Consider the following 20,276-nt stretch of genomic DNA (forward strand, 5'->3'; position numbering starts at 1 on the left):
GTTACACGTTTTCTCTTAGGAGAGTAGCTTTACCCTTCCCTCCCTCCCCTTCTACTCAACCTGGTGACTCATCTCTACGATTGCAAAGAGCAAGACCAGCCACTCCACCTTCAACGCCAAAGCGGGGATCTGCTGGGGCTCAATTTGCAATTTAAGGAAAACCCCCAAAGGCCACAGGCGACCTGCTGATCAGGAAAGAATTTCGCTCTTGTCAAGTGCAACCTTCTTCATGACCACTAACTCTATGTTTTTTTTTTTTTTCTTTCCTTTTGTTGTTCTGTTTTCCTATTTTGCCAGGAAGTATTTCCATAGTTGCTGAGAATCAAAGCACAAAAGAAATCCCTACCTATGTAAATGTTTGAATGGAGGACGCCAGTAAAAACAAAAACAAACAAAACAAAAATCAAATAAAAAAACAATCAAAATCCAAACAAACAAACAAACACTCACTGCATCGGGACTTTTTAATTCTTCAGACACAGACAACAAGGGTTTTTAGCTTTAAGCCTGTGCATGTGGACAGTCCCTTGAGAACATGCTCGGAGGGGCAGTGTATAGGTGCTCTATTTTCATGGAAAAACACTCCCCTCCCCTTTTCTTCTCTCTCTTTTTTCTGATCGGTCGTGTTTGTAGAAAATTCCTAACATATACAGGCCAAGGACATCTGCATGTATTTTTGGAAACATTCTTGGCTCTAGATTTAACAGCTATTTTAGCACTACCGGCTGATGGGTGGATTAGCCACTCCGGCTCTTTTCACAAGACACACAGACATGCACAGGAGTTTGAAACCCTGAGCTGTTTCTCTATTTCCTCGTTGCCGTTCTCCCTTCTGAGTTATCTTGGGTAGCTCTGTTGGCCGGCAGCGACCCCAAGGCTGCCTTCTCCATTCTGTGAGGCCACGGGCCCAGAGAGGCGAGTTGAAGTTCATGTAGGCAGGCAGAATAGGGAAGGAAGGAGGGGGGCAGGCGTGCCAGAAATGGACCTGTGTTTCCTGTTTGCCACTTCCCATCACGACTGCTTCCCCTTGTAGCTTTCCCAACTCCTGCCCTAACTTAGGTGGAGAACAGAATCCCGGTTACCTGCATTGCATTCTGACCTTCCCATCTGTCTACTCTCCACATGTGTTGTCATGGTCTGTCGATGTCTTGGTATCCCTTCCTTCCAGTCCCCAAGTTATCCTTCACTGCGCCTACTTTTTCTTCCCAAACATGTTGCTAGATTCTGGACATTTCATCCTGACGCTCCCTAAACACTGGCCCAGCCTTGGCCAACCCTGCCTTGGCCACCGGATGTTTCTGACCTGTCAGCTCTGTACACACCCACGCATGCAGCCTCCATAGCCCTGACCAAGCTGCAGCCTGCCCCGCGGGGCTCAGCTTCCTGTGTTTTTTGATCTCTTCCTGTAGAACCCACCTCTCCCAAATATCCCGCCCCATTTCCCACCTGGAAAAACATATAATGTGTGTGAAAGAGTTGAGATACGCAAACCAATTCAAACCTGGCCCTGTATCTTAGAAGAGAAAGCGTACTGATGAATAGTGGTATTTTCACACCTTGACAAAAATCTCCTGCAGTCACATTCCAGAAGATTCTTGTGAGAAATGTTTTGAACGTGTTACTTATGTGGCAGGGCAGTTTCCTCCTGTGATGGTTGCTCTTACCCAGTATTTCCTCTCTCACAGTGGAGTGAAAATATTTGTAAAATAAAACTGATTTGAACCAGAAGAAGAAGCAGGTTCATGGATGTAATGTTTAAGAGTGTCAAAAAGTCTGAGACGAGATGGAGGTCTTACATGAGGATGGGATTGTGATCACGTAGGGTGATCCTCGACTTTTTACACGTGTGCTCTCTGATCTCTGAGCATCATGGTGTCAGCAAAGGAAAAAGGAATAAGCAGAAAGGGGGAGGAGTAAGCTGACTCTAGCAGGTTGGCTCAGAGCAGGAGGAAATCCCAGTTTTCCCAGAGCAATCATGAAAGAAGACCCAGAGAAAGAGGGAAACAAAAGTATGTCCAGCAGAAGCCCTTGGAGTATTATGGACTAGACAAAGCCTAATCCAAAATATAGGAGAAGGTGGCTTCAAAAAACCACTCAGAGTGTAGCCTCCTTCTTGGCCTTGTCCCCAGGCCAACAACAGGGTATAACAGGGCCCTGGGGACAGTGGGGGTATCCTAAAGACCCTGACGACTCCTGTCCTTGTGTAGGTAGGGGAAGAATAGCAAAGCTTCAGTTAGAAGTCAGTCAAGCAGAAGATTTTTATGGTTGAAGACGCCCGGTATGAATCGGGGACACGGATTATTCCTGAGGCAGCTGTCTGTAGAGCTCAATTGATCCCCAACCTGTGGGGCTTCCTACCCCACGGGAAACATCCTCACTCATCCTCTTCCGTGCAAGCCTCCCAAACTTAAATCTGGAAGACAAAGTGTTTGGAAACCTAAAGAGGAGTCCTCAGAACAGCACAGGGAGTCCTCAGAGTTGCAGTTCAATTAATTTTAATTGGATAAATATGAAAAAGGGAATAACACTATCCAGCACAGTGCCTTGCCTCGAGTAAGTGTTAAGAAAATCATTTGTTGAGAGGATAAATGCATGAACATGAGAGAAGACATAGAAAAGGATGGGCTTGGAAGTCCTAATTAAAACTAGAGGTGGACATGAGACGCCTGGCATCTCGGAAGGTGACCAGGGATGGTCAGTGCTAGATGCAGCATCTCCAGGGCCCTCAGGTGCCTCTTCTCAGCGCTCCCTCCCGCCTGTAGGAGATTAGTACAGCAAAGTACTGCTTTTGGAGACCTCTTGGTCTCATGGTACAGCTCTGTGGTTCTCAAAGTGCAGTACCTGGACCAGCAGTTTCGGCATCACCTCCGGCTTGTTAAAAATGCAGATTTTGGGCCCCCCCACCCCCAGACCTACTGAGTCAGAAACACTGGAGTTCGGGCCCAGTAATCTGTGTTTAGAAGCTCTCCCAGTGATTGTGATATACATTAAAGTTTGAGAAATGCTTAGTAGGCCATTCCAGCTCAATCCCAAAGAGAAGGCGGTAATGAGAGCCTGCAATTGGGAGGGACCCAAGTGCCTACCTCCTCGCTAACAGCAGGTGCAGACACAGTGAGGAGTTCGGTGGGCTTGAGGCCAGAGGAACGGGTAGTGAGGGATGGATATGGCAGGTAAGATTCAGGGCAAGCTGCAAATCTGTTACTGCAACGTTTTTCCAAAATCCCGGAAGGCAAACTGTGCATGCTCTCCCCTGAACTCCCCAGCCAACATTTTCTCCTTTGCCTTATCTTTAATTGGATCCACTGTCCAAAATGCAGAGGTTTGCTTTGCTTTTTTTCAGAAGTTCCAAACAGCAACTTTGAGAGCAATGGGGTACTTGGCAGCTGTTCTGTGTTTTCCAGGATTCCAACTGAGCATTGAAATTCCCTCATTTGCCAACTTATTTTTATAGGAAGCCAATTAAAAAGAGAAAAAGAAAGTTTTCTTATAGTGTCGGAACTACTTCTAATTTTAAAATGACTTTTTTGATGTATTTTTTTGTTAAATACTCTGTAGTGTAATGTATAATTGCTCTTGTTTATTGCTTTTACAATCATATTTATTAAACAGATAATGTCTCTAAAGCTTGTGCCTCAGAATGTTTATTTTACCCCAAACCTCGGTGTCCAGTCCAGATACAAAGTGGTGCGTCTCTTCATAAAGGGTGTGTGTTCTGCTACCTGACTTCTACCTGCATTTCATTTGACAGTATAATGTCTGTTGTTTTACTGTTACTTTATTCTATTTAAAAATCACTCCAAACTGGTTACATTGGAATGAGTAACCTGCTCACTCTTGTTCGTTCAGAATGAGAAGTTACTGATATGGAACAAACCCATTCAAACTTGCTCATAAGCTTGTAAGTAACCAAAGGACCAAACTTGTGTGTAATGAACTGAAACTTAGGGAGCGGGAAGGGCTCAAATGATAGAGTAACAATGGCTTTGGTCTTGGAATCAAGAGACTGGGGTTCTCCTTCCAGCTCTACCAGCTGTGCGACCTTGAGCAAAGTGTTTTAAATACAAAAGCTTTAGTGACCTCATGCATATAATTTGAAGGAAAAGGACACCTTCCAGCTCTGGTATTCTGAGTGGGTGAGTCATTCCCCAGAGTCCCAAATAGCTGATTTAAACTTGGTGGAAAATAAAAAGGTGGACTGGGATCCTTTCAGCCCTGTGGCATCTGTTCTTGGGCAAGGTTTTGTCCTTGTGTTAGGTTGAAACATTTGTACAAGCACAGAACTCTCCTTAGCCTTTTCGAAGGCCTTTCCAGGCTCAGAACGGCATTGCCTCGTTAGCACGGTCTCAGCCTGCCTGAGAATTTCTGTTGTTTTTTAGGTGGCCTTTCACTTTTCCATTCCCATAGGCTGAATCTTGCTTTTGACCTACATTATTTTCCAGGCAAGAGCCATACTCCTTTTCTCCATCAGAAGCAGCTTATCTCCCGTGTCAATGAGGGCCCTGGCAGTCAGACAAAACTCATCCCTGGAGATTTCAAACAGAGGGGTTTTAATACAAGGAATTTGTTGCTTGAGTAACTGAAGAGTCAACATACCAAATAGGGGAAGGTGACATAACTCCAAGATTAGCATCAACAGAAACCTCTACCTACCCTGGGCTGGAAGGACAAAGGGATTCCCAGAGCCCGGGACCAGGACCACCAGCTGGAAGCTGAAGTCGTGGAGGACGTGTCTGGCCTGAGCTGGAGCCCCGGAGGAGACAGGGCCATAGCCAGCAATGCTGCCTGAGGAGAGGTGTGGGGAGCTTGCTCTGGGCCTCCCATCTGCAGCCGAACCCACCACAAGCCAGTGGGCAGTGGAGCCTGGGAAATGTAGTTTTCTGAAATACTAAGGAGAGCAGGAGCGGTGGGGAGCCGACTTGAGAACCCAGACGGGTGATTGGCACGGCACCTCTTGCCAGTTCTGCCCACATCAAATCCAACAAATCTCCAACCCCAAGGCACTCATTAAACAGTAGGTGCTCCTTTCTCTGTGACATCCTCTCACATATAATCCTTTAAACAATATATATTTAAACACCATTTAAAATTGGTATTATGTTTACGTACGTCGCTTCCTTCCTCTCCAAATTCTGTGCTCATTTAGGGGAGCAGCTACTTTTCATTTCACTCATTCAGCCTCTAGCTGACAGCACCGGACACGACCATTAGAGGGCGCTAGATCAATGTTTTCTGAAACCCAACCCTGGGTTTTCAGTTCAGTGTTGCCAGCAAGTCCATTTCATTTAGCAGTGATCTCTGAGGGTGCCCTCTCGGGTCCGACTCCCTTTACCCAGCTAGCACCTCTTATTACATCTTCAGCTGTTGTTTGTCAGGAATCAGCACGTCCGTGCGCTTCTTCTCTGTTACCACTCCAGCTGCTGTATTCAGGGAGCTATTCTTAGATATTAATTTAAGTGAAATAATTGCAGTTTAGGGGGAAAAAAACTGGCTAGAAAGTAGCATGAAAAACAAAGGCCTCAGTCTGGTTTCTGACTCATTCTGTAATTTGTTTCCGTATTTCTTAGGGGTTAATAGTATTTGGCAAATGCGTGTTAGGCTGATGCTTTCGTAGTGGGGGAATCCCAAAATAATTCCAGATGGACATAGATAAGAAATAGCAGCTATAGTGTTCATGTTAAACGCATGAAGAGGGGTCTCTGGTTAATAAGCATACAAATGATTATTAATCTGTATGTGGTACAGACTTTTTAGGTGGTGATGCATTTGTGAACAGGGCAGATATTGTTAGGTAAAAATTAAGATAAACATAGCAGGGAGCAGAGTGACTGGGGATAGGGGTGGGAGAGTAGGGAGTTGGTCCCTGGCTGCTCTGAGATCTGAACCCTGTAAAGGACCCGGCCATTCAGAGAGACATACATTATTAAATGGTTAAGAAATACACAAAGGGCACTTGAGAAAGACGTGATGTTTGCTTGTGAAAGTGGGCGCTGGAGCACTTAAAGCTTGTGGTTGTTGTAAAAGGGCAGAAGGAGAGTTATCTGAAGTCCGGCAGGAAGTTGTGCCACCAAATGGCTCTTAACACAAGAGGCAAGTGGAGGTCACTGGTAGATGTTTGGTGTGTGTGCGCGTGTGTGTTCTGTGTGCTTTTACACAGCCGAATTCATCTGGGTGTAGATTTCTGTGTTCACCTTCTGTTTCTCATTGGCAAAATCACACATAAACAAACATAAAATTTGTGTTATCCTTAAAGCCATCTCTAACATATCAAACACATCAGGAAAAAAATAACATCTTCAAAAACAGTTGTATAGCATAACTGACAGTAATGCAGATGTTAGTTTAAAAGTAATTTGAATGTACTGGTAGGAGGAAGATGTTAAACTTGACAGCGGAGGGAAAAGATAAGAAAATGGTGCCACCCCTCCTCCTCCCCGCTCCGGTCATCAGCCTGAGGACTTCCGCTGTGGAGACTGGCAGCCGCCCCACCCCCACAGACCCCAGAGCATCCGAGTTCCCACCAACCCCAACAACTCATATTTAGAAATAGGACTTTGGCCTAAAGAATCTTAAATTGTGATCAAAGCTCTTTGTTAAAGAAGACGATAGTATGAAAAGGTATGAAAGGTATTTATAAGGTATTTCACAAAAAGTGAAATAGATTTTTATAAAGCTTTAAAATACTTTAAAATGGGGGGAAGAGTATAGTGTGATTGGTTTAGCATGCACAAGATCCTGGGTTCAATCCCCGGTACCTCCATTAAAAATATATAAAGTAAATAAATCTAATTACTTCCCCCCCCAAAAAAACCCGAAAATAAAAAATAAGCTTACATTATCTAGATAATAAAAATAAGTCTATGAACAATACTAGGATGCATGTATAGATATCTTGATAAAATCTTCCTACCAATGTAAACATTAAAAATAATTCCATGACCAGTATTTATAAATTAGTTAACAATATATCATATATCCATATAGTAAAGTAGAATGTTTCCAGTAAAAATTATTTTTCTAAAGAATATTTAATGGCCTGAGAAAATTCTCATGTGATGTTAGAGAAAGTAGAATTTAAGACTTCAGGTAGTATGAAAATAATTTGTACAGAAAATAAACAGGGACAAACTGAAAGATTGACATATAGGAACACTACTTATTTCTAACTTGTAAAACACCAGGTTTTTAGAATTTTCTTATATCTTTGTACATTTTCTGTGTTTTTCTAAAATGAACATCTATCACTGGTACAGTAAAAAAAAACACAAAACCCTATTTTAAATAGAATTTACAAGAAATATGAAGTAAATCTAAAGCATATTTGTTTATTATATTAATTATATAATTATTATGACTAGTTCTCTAATGTAATAGGTAAAGTTTACAGAAAAGTTCAAAGTTGTTGACAACATATACTTAAATACCTTTAATAAAAAAGTTTCTCTAGGTCAAAAGACAATTATCTCATTTTTGTCAATTTATATTCATATTGAGATGAAAACATTTTGCTATTACGATACCTGTGATTTAATTCATGAAATTTCATTTAAAAATTTTAAACTGTAACTTTACTAATTGTGTGTATGTGTGTATTATACATGGATATACACACATGCATACACATGTACATGATTAATGAAATTTTACAATATAAATATTATGTAAATGTGTACATTATTTAGGTATACTCACAGGTACACAGAAATGAACCCACTCACCTAAACACATGAGGTAACGGTAGTTAGTTATGTGCCATAAACATATAAAACGTGTCCTTTTAACGAGTCTACTAATTGTTCAGCCAGCAGCTGTTCACTCTCCCATCTTCCGGCCATAAGAGAAGGGTGCCAACCTTATTTAGTAACAGTACCAACATATACACACATGCAGAATTGACGAATGGCTGGGACTGGCTTAGCCAAGTGTCCACTGAGTAACTGGGGTAGGATGTTCTCATTGGCCAAGGCTTGGGCACAGAGGGAACACTGACAACCAGAGGTGTAAGCAAACCAAATTCCTTGTGTGAAGTCCAGATCCAAGCACTGACCTGGTGTGGGTACAGATGAACCCTAAGTCCAAAGCACCAAAGGTTTTTGCGGCTCTAATTCCCAATCCAACAGTTCAGAGTTAGGAATGAAAAGTATAGAATGAGGAAGCTGGGAATGGAAAATACATTAATGGTAATAAAAATAATAAATTAGCTAGCATTTGGGGACATCACTTATGTGCCAATATTTAAGGCCCGGGACACTCACTGTGTTTCATCCACTGGAGTTCCCAAAGAATGGTTTTGCTCTTTTATACTTGGGGAAAGCGGGGCTCAGGAAAGTGAAATGATCACAGGGTGGCAGATGTGTATGACTTCAAAATGTTTGCTTTTCCTTCTGTGCTGTTTTTCTTCCTAAAAGATAAGTAATGTTTCAGACTCATCTGTATGGTTCATAGGTGCCTGGTTAATTGATGGTCTGGGCTGAGTCAGGGGTTGGGTCAAGACTGAAAGACTGGACGGGTCTGGGATTTGGGGAGCTGAGAAACACCACTGGATCTGTTCCCAATCAAAGCCTCTGGTGTGCTGGGTTCAGTAAGAAAAAGTTGCTCAGTGCAGTGAGGACTGTTTTCTGAATCCCTCAGTGTGCTGCATTTCAGAAGTCTTAAGACAGGCAGACACAGTCCTCTTTAGTGGTGCTCTTGGCCAAGGTACTGTCTAGAAGGATGTCCAGAAAATACTCAGTTCTTCCTTCTCACTCTGTAGAGCTTTCCCCCTTGTTGGGATGGAATAGATGACCCTGGGGATTTAGGGAATTAAATCTCTGGGCATTCGGGGAGGGAGGGTGGTGAACATAAGTTGGTAAAATGGAAAATGGATTTCTCTCAGGCCTGTGTACTTTTTTTCTTTTTTTTTGGGGGGGGGCAAATTGCTAGACAAGCAAGCATAAGGGAAGTAATTTACATGAGATGAGATTTTTTTTTTTTCTCATAGGAATAATCTGAAAATACTTTCAGGATATCTACAAGAGCGAGTAACTCTTGAATCTTTTTTCTTTTTTTTTTAATATGGCAGACAAACAAATCAGAAAGTTATTTGGTCTACCAAGTATAGCAGTCCTAATTTCTAGCTGTATTTCCAAATGTGCTGTAAGTATTATTTCTTCTTTTCAGCCTCAATTTTATGCAGCATGTTACAAGGATGTCGGGGCTATGGACAGGAGGATACAAAGGATTTGACGGAAATAAGGGGCAATGAGCTGTAAGGGGAGAGGAGATAAAGGTGGTGATGGGTGGTACCTTTACTCTGGTATAAGGGAAAAATGATTTAAAACATGCTAATACTTCAAGGTAGTATGTTTATTTAGTAATGTGGAAACCTCAGTCTGGAAAGTTTAAGTCCCATGTCCAAGGTCACATAGCCAGTAGGGTAGTAAAGTCCGAATTTCAACCCAGGACTCCTAATGGACATGCCAGCTCTTCTCTCCACTCTACCAGCCCTCCCCTGCAGCCGTCCTACAGGTAAGCCACAGATAGGAGATGGTTTAAACAAGAACACTGCATGTTCACACAGCTCCCTGCTCCAGATATAGTTGTGGGAGTTTACACAAGGAGAAGAGGTACCATTCTTTTGAAAGCACACAACAAATCCTGTCTCAGCCCTTGCTATTGAGTTGCACAAATAGAGACTTGGACGTTTAGGCCTTACTTGATGTGGTACACGGGGAAGGTGGGCCATCTCAGCCCCCCCAGGGGAAAGAACTGGTATTTGCTGCTAACTTTGGTAAACAAGTGGATACAGAGCTAGTGTTTTCCAAATACCAGCACCAGGAAATCTGAAACCCAGTGGCTCACACAGCGCCCGCAGTGCTGCGTGCAAGCTGTACACGCAGACGTGGCTCAGCCCACGGGAGCTTGGGTCCCTTACTGAGTCTCGTGCCTCTGAATGCGGTATTTTCTCAGTGTCCTCATTGCAGGGCAGGACCTTCCAGCCCCACTTTAGCCCGTGGAGTGGAAAATGGTAACTCAGAACAAAGCCTTGTGGCTCTACTATATACGAGTACGTTTGACCAAGAGTGTTTTTGTTTTTTTAACTGATGAGAGTCCACAATTTTATGGCAAATAGGAAAAACTGGTTGATTTGGGATAAACTGCTCATTCATGATGCATCATGAGACTTACGTGGGAAAGAAGAAGAGAGCAAGACTGAAAAGGACTGGGGAGGCAGGACCGACCAGGTGAGTGGCTGCTTCTTCAATTTAATGTCGCATCCAAAGAGGCGTAAAAATGTCGATTGTGTTTGCCCCAATTCCAGAGGTGAAAATGTCACCTAAAGAGTCTAATCAGTGATTATATCAGAAGTCGGGCTGGTGGCTGTAATCCAGGTGACCCCTGGATGTCCTCAGTCACCAGTATCAGTCTTGTAAATAAGACTCTGCTGAGGCCGATCTGACCTTGCAGGACAGGGGATGGCAGGAACAAATCAGGGCATCTGGCTTCAGCTGAAGTGGCTTGTTAGCAAGACAGAGCGGGGGTCTGGAGTCCATGCAGGGAAACTGAAGTAAAGGCCAAATACCGAGATCTGAGCCCTGCGGTGGAGGGAACAGAATAGCTGGGGTTTGGTAAAATTCCCCCAGGCGCACCGGGCCCATAGCTGAAAGCATCCCAGCTCCTCCCAGACTGCAGAAGTGAGCGGGCGACTCCTGAGGTACCCTTCAGTCCTGTAGCGCTGGTTCTAGGACAGTATGGATTCCGCTTCCTCCAGACCTTCTGGGAAAGGACTGTCTGGTAATTTCAGAGCTCCTTGGACAGTTTCTCAGAAAGTGACATGAAGAACCAGCCAAATGAGAGTGACTGGCTCAGATAGATTTGTCTGCTCAGATGGAGTCTTTCCCCCGGCTTTCTCCACACTATTCCCCTTCCTTTGCCATCAGCACTGATCTGGGTCCTAACTCTGTACAGTTTTAGGAGACAGCACACGAAGCCAGTGTAGATGTAACCAACTTTCCTTGAACTCTTTTGCAGGGAAAACTTTTCAGCAAACAAGCAGGTCTGCGTACTCTGTGTATGTGCAGAGGTGCTCTTTTTGGTATAACGTGTGGTAGGCAGTTTCTGGGAGCAAAACAAGAGCAATGCCAGATGGCTTATTAGGTATGTTTCAGTGGTCCACGCTGCAGAATTTCATAGGCATTACAAGCGGGACTGCCCTCCATTCACTCGTGGGAAGCAGGCAGAAAGGAACTACACCTGAGTCCAGATTTTCAGGGCTCAGGGAATCTCTCCGTTAAGAAGCCAAGTCTGCCAAAACTGCCTTGCTAGAATTAGACTCAGAACTCCAGAGCCAGAGGGGAAATTAGAAATTATTCTCTTGAGTGTTTCGTGAGCAGTGATTAGGTGCTGGGCAGCAGGCTAGACTTGACTTAGCCAGTCACCTCATTTGACTGAGGTATTTTCTCGTGAACACATAGCTGCGTTAGAGCAGAGCAAAGTCTCTTGCATCCAGATTAAATCCTTTCCTGCACCAAGTTGTTACCTTCCATTCTTTGCTCGGTGATAGCTTCCCCCACCCCCATCCTTGCAGAACACAGACAAGAGCCTCTGAATGAATAGAAAAGGATCAGGGAGAGATGAGGAAAATGACTGCCACAAACCCAGAATTTGAGGGTGTATCATGGCCCTGGATCCTTGCAAAATAAAGCACTTGTTCCTTCGTTTATTCATCTAATCAGCCATTTATTCAGCAAACACGATCTGAATGAGCACCAAATCACAGTCTCCAAGGGGTGTAGCTTTGAAGAAGCATTCTAGTCCTCAACTAGTAATTTTAAAAAAAAGAAAATCTAACCTTTATTTGTATCTTTCAAGAAATATTATTGGGCATATGATTCATAACTCTGGCAGTAACTTCCAAAAGCCCTCTCCACACGTCCCAGTTTTCGCCTTCTCACAACTGCTTTGGAATCTCTCACAGCCAACTCTTTACCTTTTTCTTTGCTGGAGTTCCTTATTGTGTAAATCAATTTAGATTTCTGTTTAACTCCAATCTCGGACCATGTCTCCACTCCTTCCCTGAATTCTGCATCCCACAATTTCTCTTTCAGAAGGTGATTAAGGGAAAGGGAGAACACTTACACTTGAATAAATCTTGTCTGAGAATTATATCTATTAATAAGTCACCTAAGAATTAATAGGAGGAAGTAGATTCAATACAATCTGACAATATGTTAAACATGAGAAACAAGAGATAAAGAGAAGTTAAACATAAGTATGAAACTTAGGGCCCACAGAGTAAGAATGCTATTTGAAAAAGGATCTCAGAAAAGATAACGATTTCAGATTTAGATACCTTGCATATCAGAGGCAGTAAAGACCGACAGAAGGCAGTGGTGAGGGGTAGGTACCAGCAGATGGTATAAGGAAATTGAGACATTATAAGAAGTAGACAAAAATCCCAGACATCCAATCCTCCTCAATGTACAAAAAAACTCTAAATACATCATTAGTTCCTGGAAGGTGTCTTTATGAACAAAAGGGTATGGTAATGATGGTAATCCTATGTCAGAAATATGCATTTGAATTATTTTCAGTCTCTTTTTGGGGGGAAGAGTGTGGCAAGTGTAGTATATTTTTGAAAAGTTCGTTGATAATTATTTTAAAAGATGTTGGCATTTAAAGAGAGATGGTTCTCTTATTTTAAAATGGAAATAAGAAAACCTCACTTGCGTGTACCCCTAATGCCCCAGTGATTCCACATAAATAAACTAAATGGGGTGTGAACCTTCTATATGTCAGTCATTCTAAAGTAACCAGCAAATCTAGAGGTTTGATTTGTAGATTGTCTTTTGGTAATGACTGGTCATCCTCAGTTTTTCATCTCAGGTTTAACCCACTTCTCACCAGGGCCAGCTACTAAGAAACTGTCCTAGCCATGCTAGTGAATAGGATTACTAAACTGGCTTTCTGTTGATGAGCTTGAAGTCCCTAATATCAGAGTCTCCATTCACAAGTCACTAGTGGATTTTCCTGCACCAAAATCGGTGCACTGGTGTGAATGTGACTCTTGCAGTTAGATCTGGGTCAATGCCCTGGCTTCTCCTTGATTCTGTGGGCATGGACAAGTGTTACTTTTCCTTTTTTTTTTTTTTTGTTTTTTGGCCTTTCCTCTCCTCTCCTTTCTTTTCTTTTATCCTTTTTCTCCTTAAATCCAATTGTATAAAATAAACAGCAACTTTAGATAGTGAACGTTGTCGACCGAAAAAAAAGCACAGTGTAATAGTTGTGAATTAAGTTTTATTTGGGGCAAAATGTGGACTATAGCCCAGAAGACAGCCTCTCAGATAGCTCTAAGGAGCTGCTCTAAGTGGAAGGTGGGGAAGGTCAGTATTATATGTTGATTTTAGTGAAGGGGGCTGCAGTCAAGCACATATTTTGGCAGAGGCTTGCTGCTGGTCACTAGGAGCAGATGTCACCATTAATGATTTTAGTGCTTTTCTAGGTATGAGAGGATGCAAGAATTTGGGCTCATAATCTTCTCCTGAAAATATCTAACTCTCTGAATGCCTGTTCTGCCAGTTTTCCCAAGGACAGAGTGCCTCTTTCCTGATCTCTGCCCTAAACTCCTTTCAGGGTGCATTGCAGGTCAGTGACTGAAGTGGCTAGTGACTTCATTCTTATAGAACCAGATGGCAAGTGACAAATTTTAGTTGGCAATATATAGTTTAAAAATATGTTCTACGGAAAGTATTTAGTGCAGAGTCTGGTGTGTACTAAGAACTCAGCAAATGCTGTCCAGGAATTCTAGTGGTGGTAAGGAATTCTAGTACAAGACAGTGGTACCAATGTCCCTGTATCTGGTTATCTAAGGCAAGAGATGATAAGCGTGACTTAAATGCAGTCGCATCACATAGTAGTCAAGGTTCCCCCAAAACAGAACAAATAGGATGTATTCACAGAGAGATTTATTTTGAAGGGCTCATGAGAGAACAGGGCTGGCAGGTCTGAAATCCACAGGGCAGACCTGCGGGCTGGGAATTCTGATGAGTAGATGTTACAGTCTTGACTCACAAGGCAGTCTGGAAGCACAATTCCTTCTTCCTCTGGGGAGCTCAGTCTTCTCTCTAAATGCTTTCAACTTATTGGATGAGGCCCACCCACACCGTGGCAGTATGATCTGCTGTGCTCAAAGTCAAAATATTCATCGCATCTAAAAGATATTTTCATGTAGTCTTTGAGGCTGTGCTTTGAGACCAGTTGACTGAACAACTGGTCACTGTAGCCAAGCTGACAGTAATTAATTATCACATGTCATCAGTGTAACTTCCTGGAATCTGTGCTTGTCTGGCAGTGAAGTGACTGACTTGTCCCTTTTATTCATCTTTCTCTCTCTGCATCCTTGTCAAGTCACTTACTTTTCTGAGACTCAGACTTATGCCATAGAAGATACTGTCCTTCCAGTTTCTCATGTCCTTTCCAGATGGCCAGTGGGATTGTCTCCATGTAGGAATATTGCTAGAGGGTCACTCTCTGTCTAAGGAATGTCACATGAATATGTGACAGTCCTGAAGAAGCAAATGTGACTTTGTTTTTTTGTCCTTCCAGCTATCAGACTAGTGGAGCTTGGCACCTCAGGAGATTAGAAGCCTGTACAAGTCAGTGCCCACTTTAAGGGTACGTCACATGGCTGGCTCATGTCTGACTACACTATTCTCATAGGACAGTTGACCAAAAACAGGCTTTAATTCATTCATGTAAATAAATGAAGATAATTTAAATGAACACTGTGCATTCAGGGCTTGAGACATCCCCGTGGTGGACCCAAAGGCGCCAGGGAGGAGAAGTCCAAAGTGTGCCCTTCCTGTAGCAGCTGCTGGTACATGAGGACTGAACTAGAGGGTTTTTTTTCCTCACTAAAATTAAAGATCCTGGCTGTTTTTGCACAAGCCCACTATCCACAGGGTGAAAGCATGAAGAAAAGCACTTAAGCAAAGAGAAGAGGAAAAGACTGAGAATAAACATTAAAAAACTGAAAGCAAGGACAAGGAAAAAGAGAAGAAAAGAGAAATTTTTCTGGGCACCTGACACATGAAATCATCCCGTCATCAACGCCACAAAGATGTGGCTCCCCGTTCAGTGAGAAGCATTTGGAGGGCAACAGGGGAAACCCACCACTTATCTTCCCATCACTTCGTGGACCTCCCAGGCGGAAATGCTGGGAGACCCGCTGAGAAGGAGAGGGTGTGCGTTGGGTATTTTGCTTTCTAAGAAACCAAGACGCTGAAGTGAATTTCACTTCAAGTCTAAGTGGAGGAGCCATAGGATTAGAAAACGGCTAACTTGAAGAGAACAAAAAGGTGTTCGTATCTACGGTCAGACTGAGACTAGAGCAGTTCTCTAACATCAGGGAGGTTGGAACACATGTCATGACCAAGCAGGAGGCAGGGCAGTGGACTTTGAGACCACAGGGTGCTCCAGAAATTAGCAGCTCCGTGGGAACCGGGCCCAAGCCAAAGGCAAAGGAGGCTAAGAGCAGAGAAAAGAGGACAGAGTCACACCCCTGACCAAACAAAACAACGATTCCAGTGTCTTTAACTACAGAAGGACCGACGACCTGAAGTGTGTTCTAATCCTCATCTTCCTTCTCAATTCTCTTCTTCTGCTGTACTTAAGAGAAGCATAAATGTCTGGATTTCTTTAAGGAAGAGAGTTTGAAAAGATGGTGAAGTTGAAAGTCTCTGTGGTCACCGTAACAAAGCTGCTACCCTCCTCTTTAGGAATAGGAATGGGACAGGAGATAGAGTATGTCATACAGAGAATGGATAACATTCTCAATTGGCTGAAACATCCACTGTAATAGAGAGTATTCTGGGATGTAAAGCTGAAGAGATGCCTTGGTGATAATATTGTAGGGTGTCTTGAAGACCAGACTAAAAAACACGGGACTTTATCTATTAGAAAGTTTATTTCCAAAGCCTTTGGAAATTTTTAGCACTGACAGAGCATAATCAGAACTCTGCCTTTAAAGTTGACTTTGGAGCAGGGTGAGAGATAGGTGATATATTAGTTATCTATTGCTGCAGAAGACATGACCCCCAAACTTACAGTTTAAAACAATAAATCTATATTATCTCACAGTGTCCAAGGGGCAAGAATCCAGGATTGAGTTAGCCAGGCGATTCTGAATCAGGGTTCCTCAGAAGGGGCTGGTCAAGTTGTTATCCAGGACTGTAATCGTATGAGGATTTGAGTGGGCTGGAGGAGACCCACAACATAGCTGTCTCATGGCTCTCACAGAAATTGTTAGATTCTCAACACACAGCTGCCTGCTGTGTGCCTGCTGTCCCCACGACATCACGGCTGGCTTCCCCTAGAGTCAATGATCCAAGGGAAGGTGAAAGAAGAGGAAGCCAGGCGCTTTTAGTCACCTAGAGATCCTCACACGGTCACTTTATTATAAGTGGGTCACTAAGTCCAGCCTCCACTCAAGGGGAGGGTAATGAGGCTCTACTTCTTGAATGGAGAGATTGCAAAGAAGTTAAGTAAAACCAGCCTATATTGTTTAACATCAGGAAGTTCTGCCTTCCACTTGGTGCCTCCCATCTCAACAGGTATTTGGGATAAGAAAACCAATTATATGTTTAGTGCAATGGTGACAAGGACCAAACAAGCAGATTTAGCTAAAGCAGTGTGATGAAAAGAAATGTCAGGGCAACATATGTGAGATACATTAGGAAGAAATATTTTGGGAAGATGTGCTGTAAATTAGATGTAAACAGTGAGGTAGGAAAGAAAAAAAGACTATTCAAAATTTCCTATTTATAAATGACCTGTGGTCAGACATGGTAGGTGGAACTGGTCTGATGATGATGTCATACACAAAAATAATGACGTCAGAGGATGAACTAAGGAAAGATGAGGAGATCATGAGTTTGCGTTTGGAAAGGTTGAGATTATGATGATACTGGTCCTACCATGTGTTAACATGAGCTGGCTGTTGACATACTAACCTAGAACTGAACTGTGAGTCTGGGAAAGAGGGGTTGATGTGGCCATCCTCTGCACTGAGCTGTAGGATAAACCAGACAACGAATGGGTTGGCCGAGGGTGAAAGAGTGAAGCAGGCTCAGTTTAGACTCAGGAGACATAGTTACATATGAGTTAAGAAGGGAGGAAACAGAACTGCTGAAACTGACCAGGAAAAGAGTTTGGAATCACCTGGGACCCAAGAGCTAGCAGTATTGTGGGAGGAAAGGGAAGGTGGAGTCGATTTACACTGTCAGAAGCTGAGAGGTCAGGAAGAATGTGGATTGTGGGATAACTGCGATTGGAAAGTAAGCCATCTGTGACCGCTAATGGAGGGTTGTCAGTGGGATGGAAAGTGAGGCAAAACCCCCGGGGTATGGTGTTGAGTGATGAGTAGAAAACTTCAGGGGTATTCTGAAAAAGGTTTAAAAACTGGCTCTCTGGGGTGGGGCCAGATTTGTAGCACTGCTGGATTTCATGGTGGAAACACTTTCATCATAGCCATTTATAAGCTGTCAGTGATTTAATCCTTGCCCCCAAGATTCCTAAAAATTTAATGAGCCTGTATGAGCTGGTTGCCATACATCGCTGGGAGAACTGAAAGATGAGCTGGTGTATACGAGGCATTCTTTTGAATGTTTTGGAAACGAACATGGCCACTTCCATGTGTTCCCTACAAATGTGGAACGGCAAGACATCCTCTCAGAAAGCTTCCAGGAATCCTCATAGTATCCAGAGGACAGAGGAAATCTCTGGTTCCATTCTCTGTGCCTCCTTCTACCCATGTTCTGTGGGCGCCTTGGAGATCACAGGGCCACCTGGAGTTGACCTTCCCTTAGTCTTCTCCCTTCTTCCTTTTCATCACTCTTTCTCTAGGACCTCACCTCACAGCAGCTACTTTTTTCCATTACAGATCTTTTGCCTGAACACTCGCATTCTTTATGGATGAAGTACCAAAAAATATAAGCAAACATCTTATTTTCTAGTATCTGTCATAGTAGAATTTTGGTATGTCATGCTAAAGCCATCTTCGACACCAGGGATGAGAACAGTGAGGAATAAAGGGACAAAGGAAGGAGGAGAAGCATGTCCTCCCACACTTAGAATATGTAAAATGAGACTTCATGGTAAAAGATGAGCTACCCACTGCCTCCCTCTGCCGGAACCCTGGTATTTCCCACCATCATTGTGACCTCGGTCAGCAGTGCCCTTGATCCTGAGTTGCCACCCCTCCACCAAGACGCCCAACAGAGACAATACAAAGGCAAGGGCTCTCTTCCCATCTGTAAGCCTTTCTCCTGTGCCGGAGGATAATGTGCTTGCTGGAGACTTTTGAAGAAACTCAGTGCCAGCGTTGATTCATAATGTACATTCTTCCAACCCTCAAATTACCAGACTTGAAAGCTGTGTGATTTTAAAGCAAATTGATCAAGACCAGCACTGTTAATAAAGTGCACAGCTACAGTCTGTATATTGACTATGATCTTGGAGGATATACACTTGGGTATCCCACACCAGTGTTTTTGCACTGAAGCTTAGAATTCTCTCTCTCTTTTTTTTTAATGAAACTTTATTGTGATGATTAACCTGCAGAAATTTTAATTATCCTTTCAATGCTTGAAGGTTCCTGCCGGAGAGGTGCCAGAAGACTCCCCCTGCTAATTAAATCCAACAAATTTCCTTCACCTGGAGACAGAGAAGTGCTTCTTGTTTGTCACATCCCTTTCAGCCAAATAACCACTTAACTAATCTCAAATTGAATATCTTCTTTAAGATTTTGAATTATCCTTTCTCTCCAGAGAGCTGCCGTTGTGTATTATAATAGCATTGTCCAGGGAAAGATTTCTTACCCTCCTGACTGGGGGAAAGGGGAAAGAAACAAAAACAAAACATGTTTCTTCGTATCACTGAGTAGATTTAAATCTGGGAGAATGAAAAAGCTGACATTTTGAAGCAAAAGAGCAGTAGTGGAAGGTAGGAATGGCTCCCGTCACCGCATGCAAGTCCTCGTCCTGAGTTCACAAGAAAGAAAAGAGGGGTTGGATTTTTCCCTCTTTACTGTGACTCTTCTTCCTGAGGACTCTACATTATGGCTTCAGTAATCATGACTAAGTCACCAAATAATGCCCTGGAGCTCCTATAGGCCATGGGAAGGGCAGAGTGACCTGGACACCAGCATATCACGAGAGGGAAAGACGATCAGATCTGGCTCAGTCACCTGCTAGCTTTGTGACCATTGTCATTCACGTAAATGCGTTGAATTCCAGTTCACATGACATCTGAGACGTGTCTGAAATAGTGCCCGACTTTCCACCATTTAGGGCTCTTTTAATTGAAATAGTCTCGATAAAAGCATGTTACGAAATTAACTTGTACCATGTTATTTCTCTGCTCGTACCATGAAATGCTCGTTATTCCACTTGGATGGAAGCCCCACGTCCTTTCAGTGATCCACATCTGACCGTGCGCTGCTGCCCTGACCTCGGCTCCCACTGCTCTCTCCGGTGCTTTTGCTGCCCCAGCCCTGCTGCTCCTTAGAGAAGTACTTTCCTGCCGTCGCCCTCTGTGCTCATCGCTGCCTCTCTTGGCATGTCCTTCCCCTAGTTTTCTGCAGGACGTGTCCTTTCCCCTAAATCTCAGTAGAGCCTTTTGAAATTTCAACACGTCACTGCTGCTGGCACTCCCTGTGTCTCATGTAAACATCTGTGATGATGAATTTGATGTGTTAACTTGGATGGTGTCTTGGGAAGAGGTTAACATGTAAATTGGTGAACTTTGAGTAAACAGATCACCCTCTATAATATGGGTGGACCTCTTCCAATAAGCTGAAAGCCTGAATAGAATAAAAAGATTGAGCAAGAGACAGTTCTCCACTAGACTGCCTTTGGGGAGAAACTGCATCACCAAGTTTCCTGGGTCTCCAGGCTGCCTTTGTTCAGACTGGTCTTGAACCATCAGCTCGCCTGGGTCTCCAGGCTGCTGGCTCACCCTGCAGATTTTAGATACCAGTTTCCGTTACTGTCTGTGCCAATTCCTTATAATAAATTCCTCTTCTCTCTCTCTGTCTCTCTCTCTATGTGTGTGTGTATATATATGCATATACTATTGGTACATACATACCTCCTATTGGCTCTGTTTCTTTGAAGAACCCTAATATAATATCAAATTAACAAGTGTCAGATATCTTATTTAACTGATAAATTCACTGTTGAACCAGGAAGATGTTATGATGGCATCAAATGGAAATGGTTTCTGTGAATCAGGAGTCCGTGTAT

At 43.2% G+C, this 20,276-nt stretch overlaps 1 protein-coding gene across 5 annotated transcripts in view; it reads left to right on the forward strand.

Moving 5' to 3' along the window:
- SORCS1 (sortilin related VPS10 domain containing receptor 1) overlaps nucleotides 1-3,623 on the forward strand; it is a 468,886-nt gene extending 465,263 nt beyond the window's left edge. For 2 of the 5 annotated variants that reach the window (XM_074373660.1, XM_074373661.1), the window contains one exon: nucleotides 298-3,237. In XM_074373660.1, coding sequence (XP_074229761.1) covers nucleotides 298-362 — 65 coding nt within the window. In that variant the 3' untranslated portion in view covers nucleotides 363-3,237. Of the gene's footprint in view, nucleotides 1-19; nucleotides 3,238-3,340 lie in introns of those variants that run through there. The other 3 variants (XM_074373662.1, XM_074373663.1, XM_010964134.3) reach the window with 3 other exon arrangements.
- The last annotated feature ends 16,653 nt before the right edge of the window (nucleotides 3,624-20,276 follow it).

The sequence above is a fragment of the Camelus bactrianus genome, chromosome 11 (genome assembly GCF_048773025.1).
Source record: "Camelus bactrianus isolate YW-2024 breed Bactrian camel chromosome 11, ASM4877302v1, whole genome shotgun sequence".
In the NCBI taxonomy this organism is placed as follows: Eukaryota; Metazoa; Chordata; class Mammalia; order Artiodactyla; family Camelidae; genus Camelus; species Camelus bactrianus.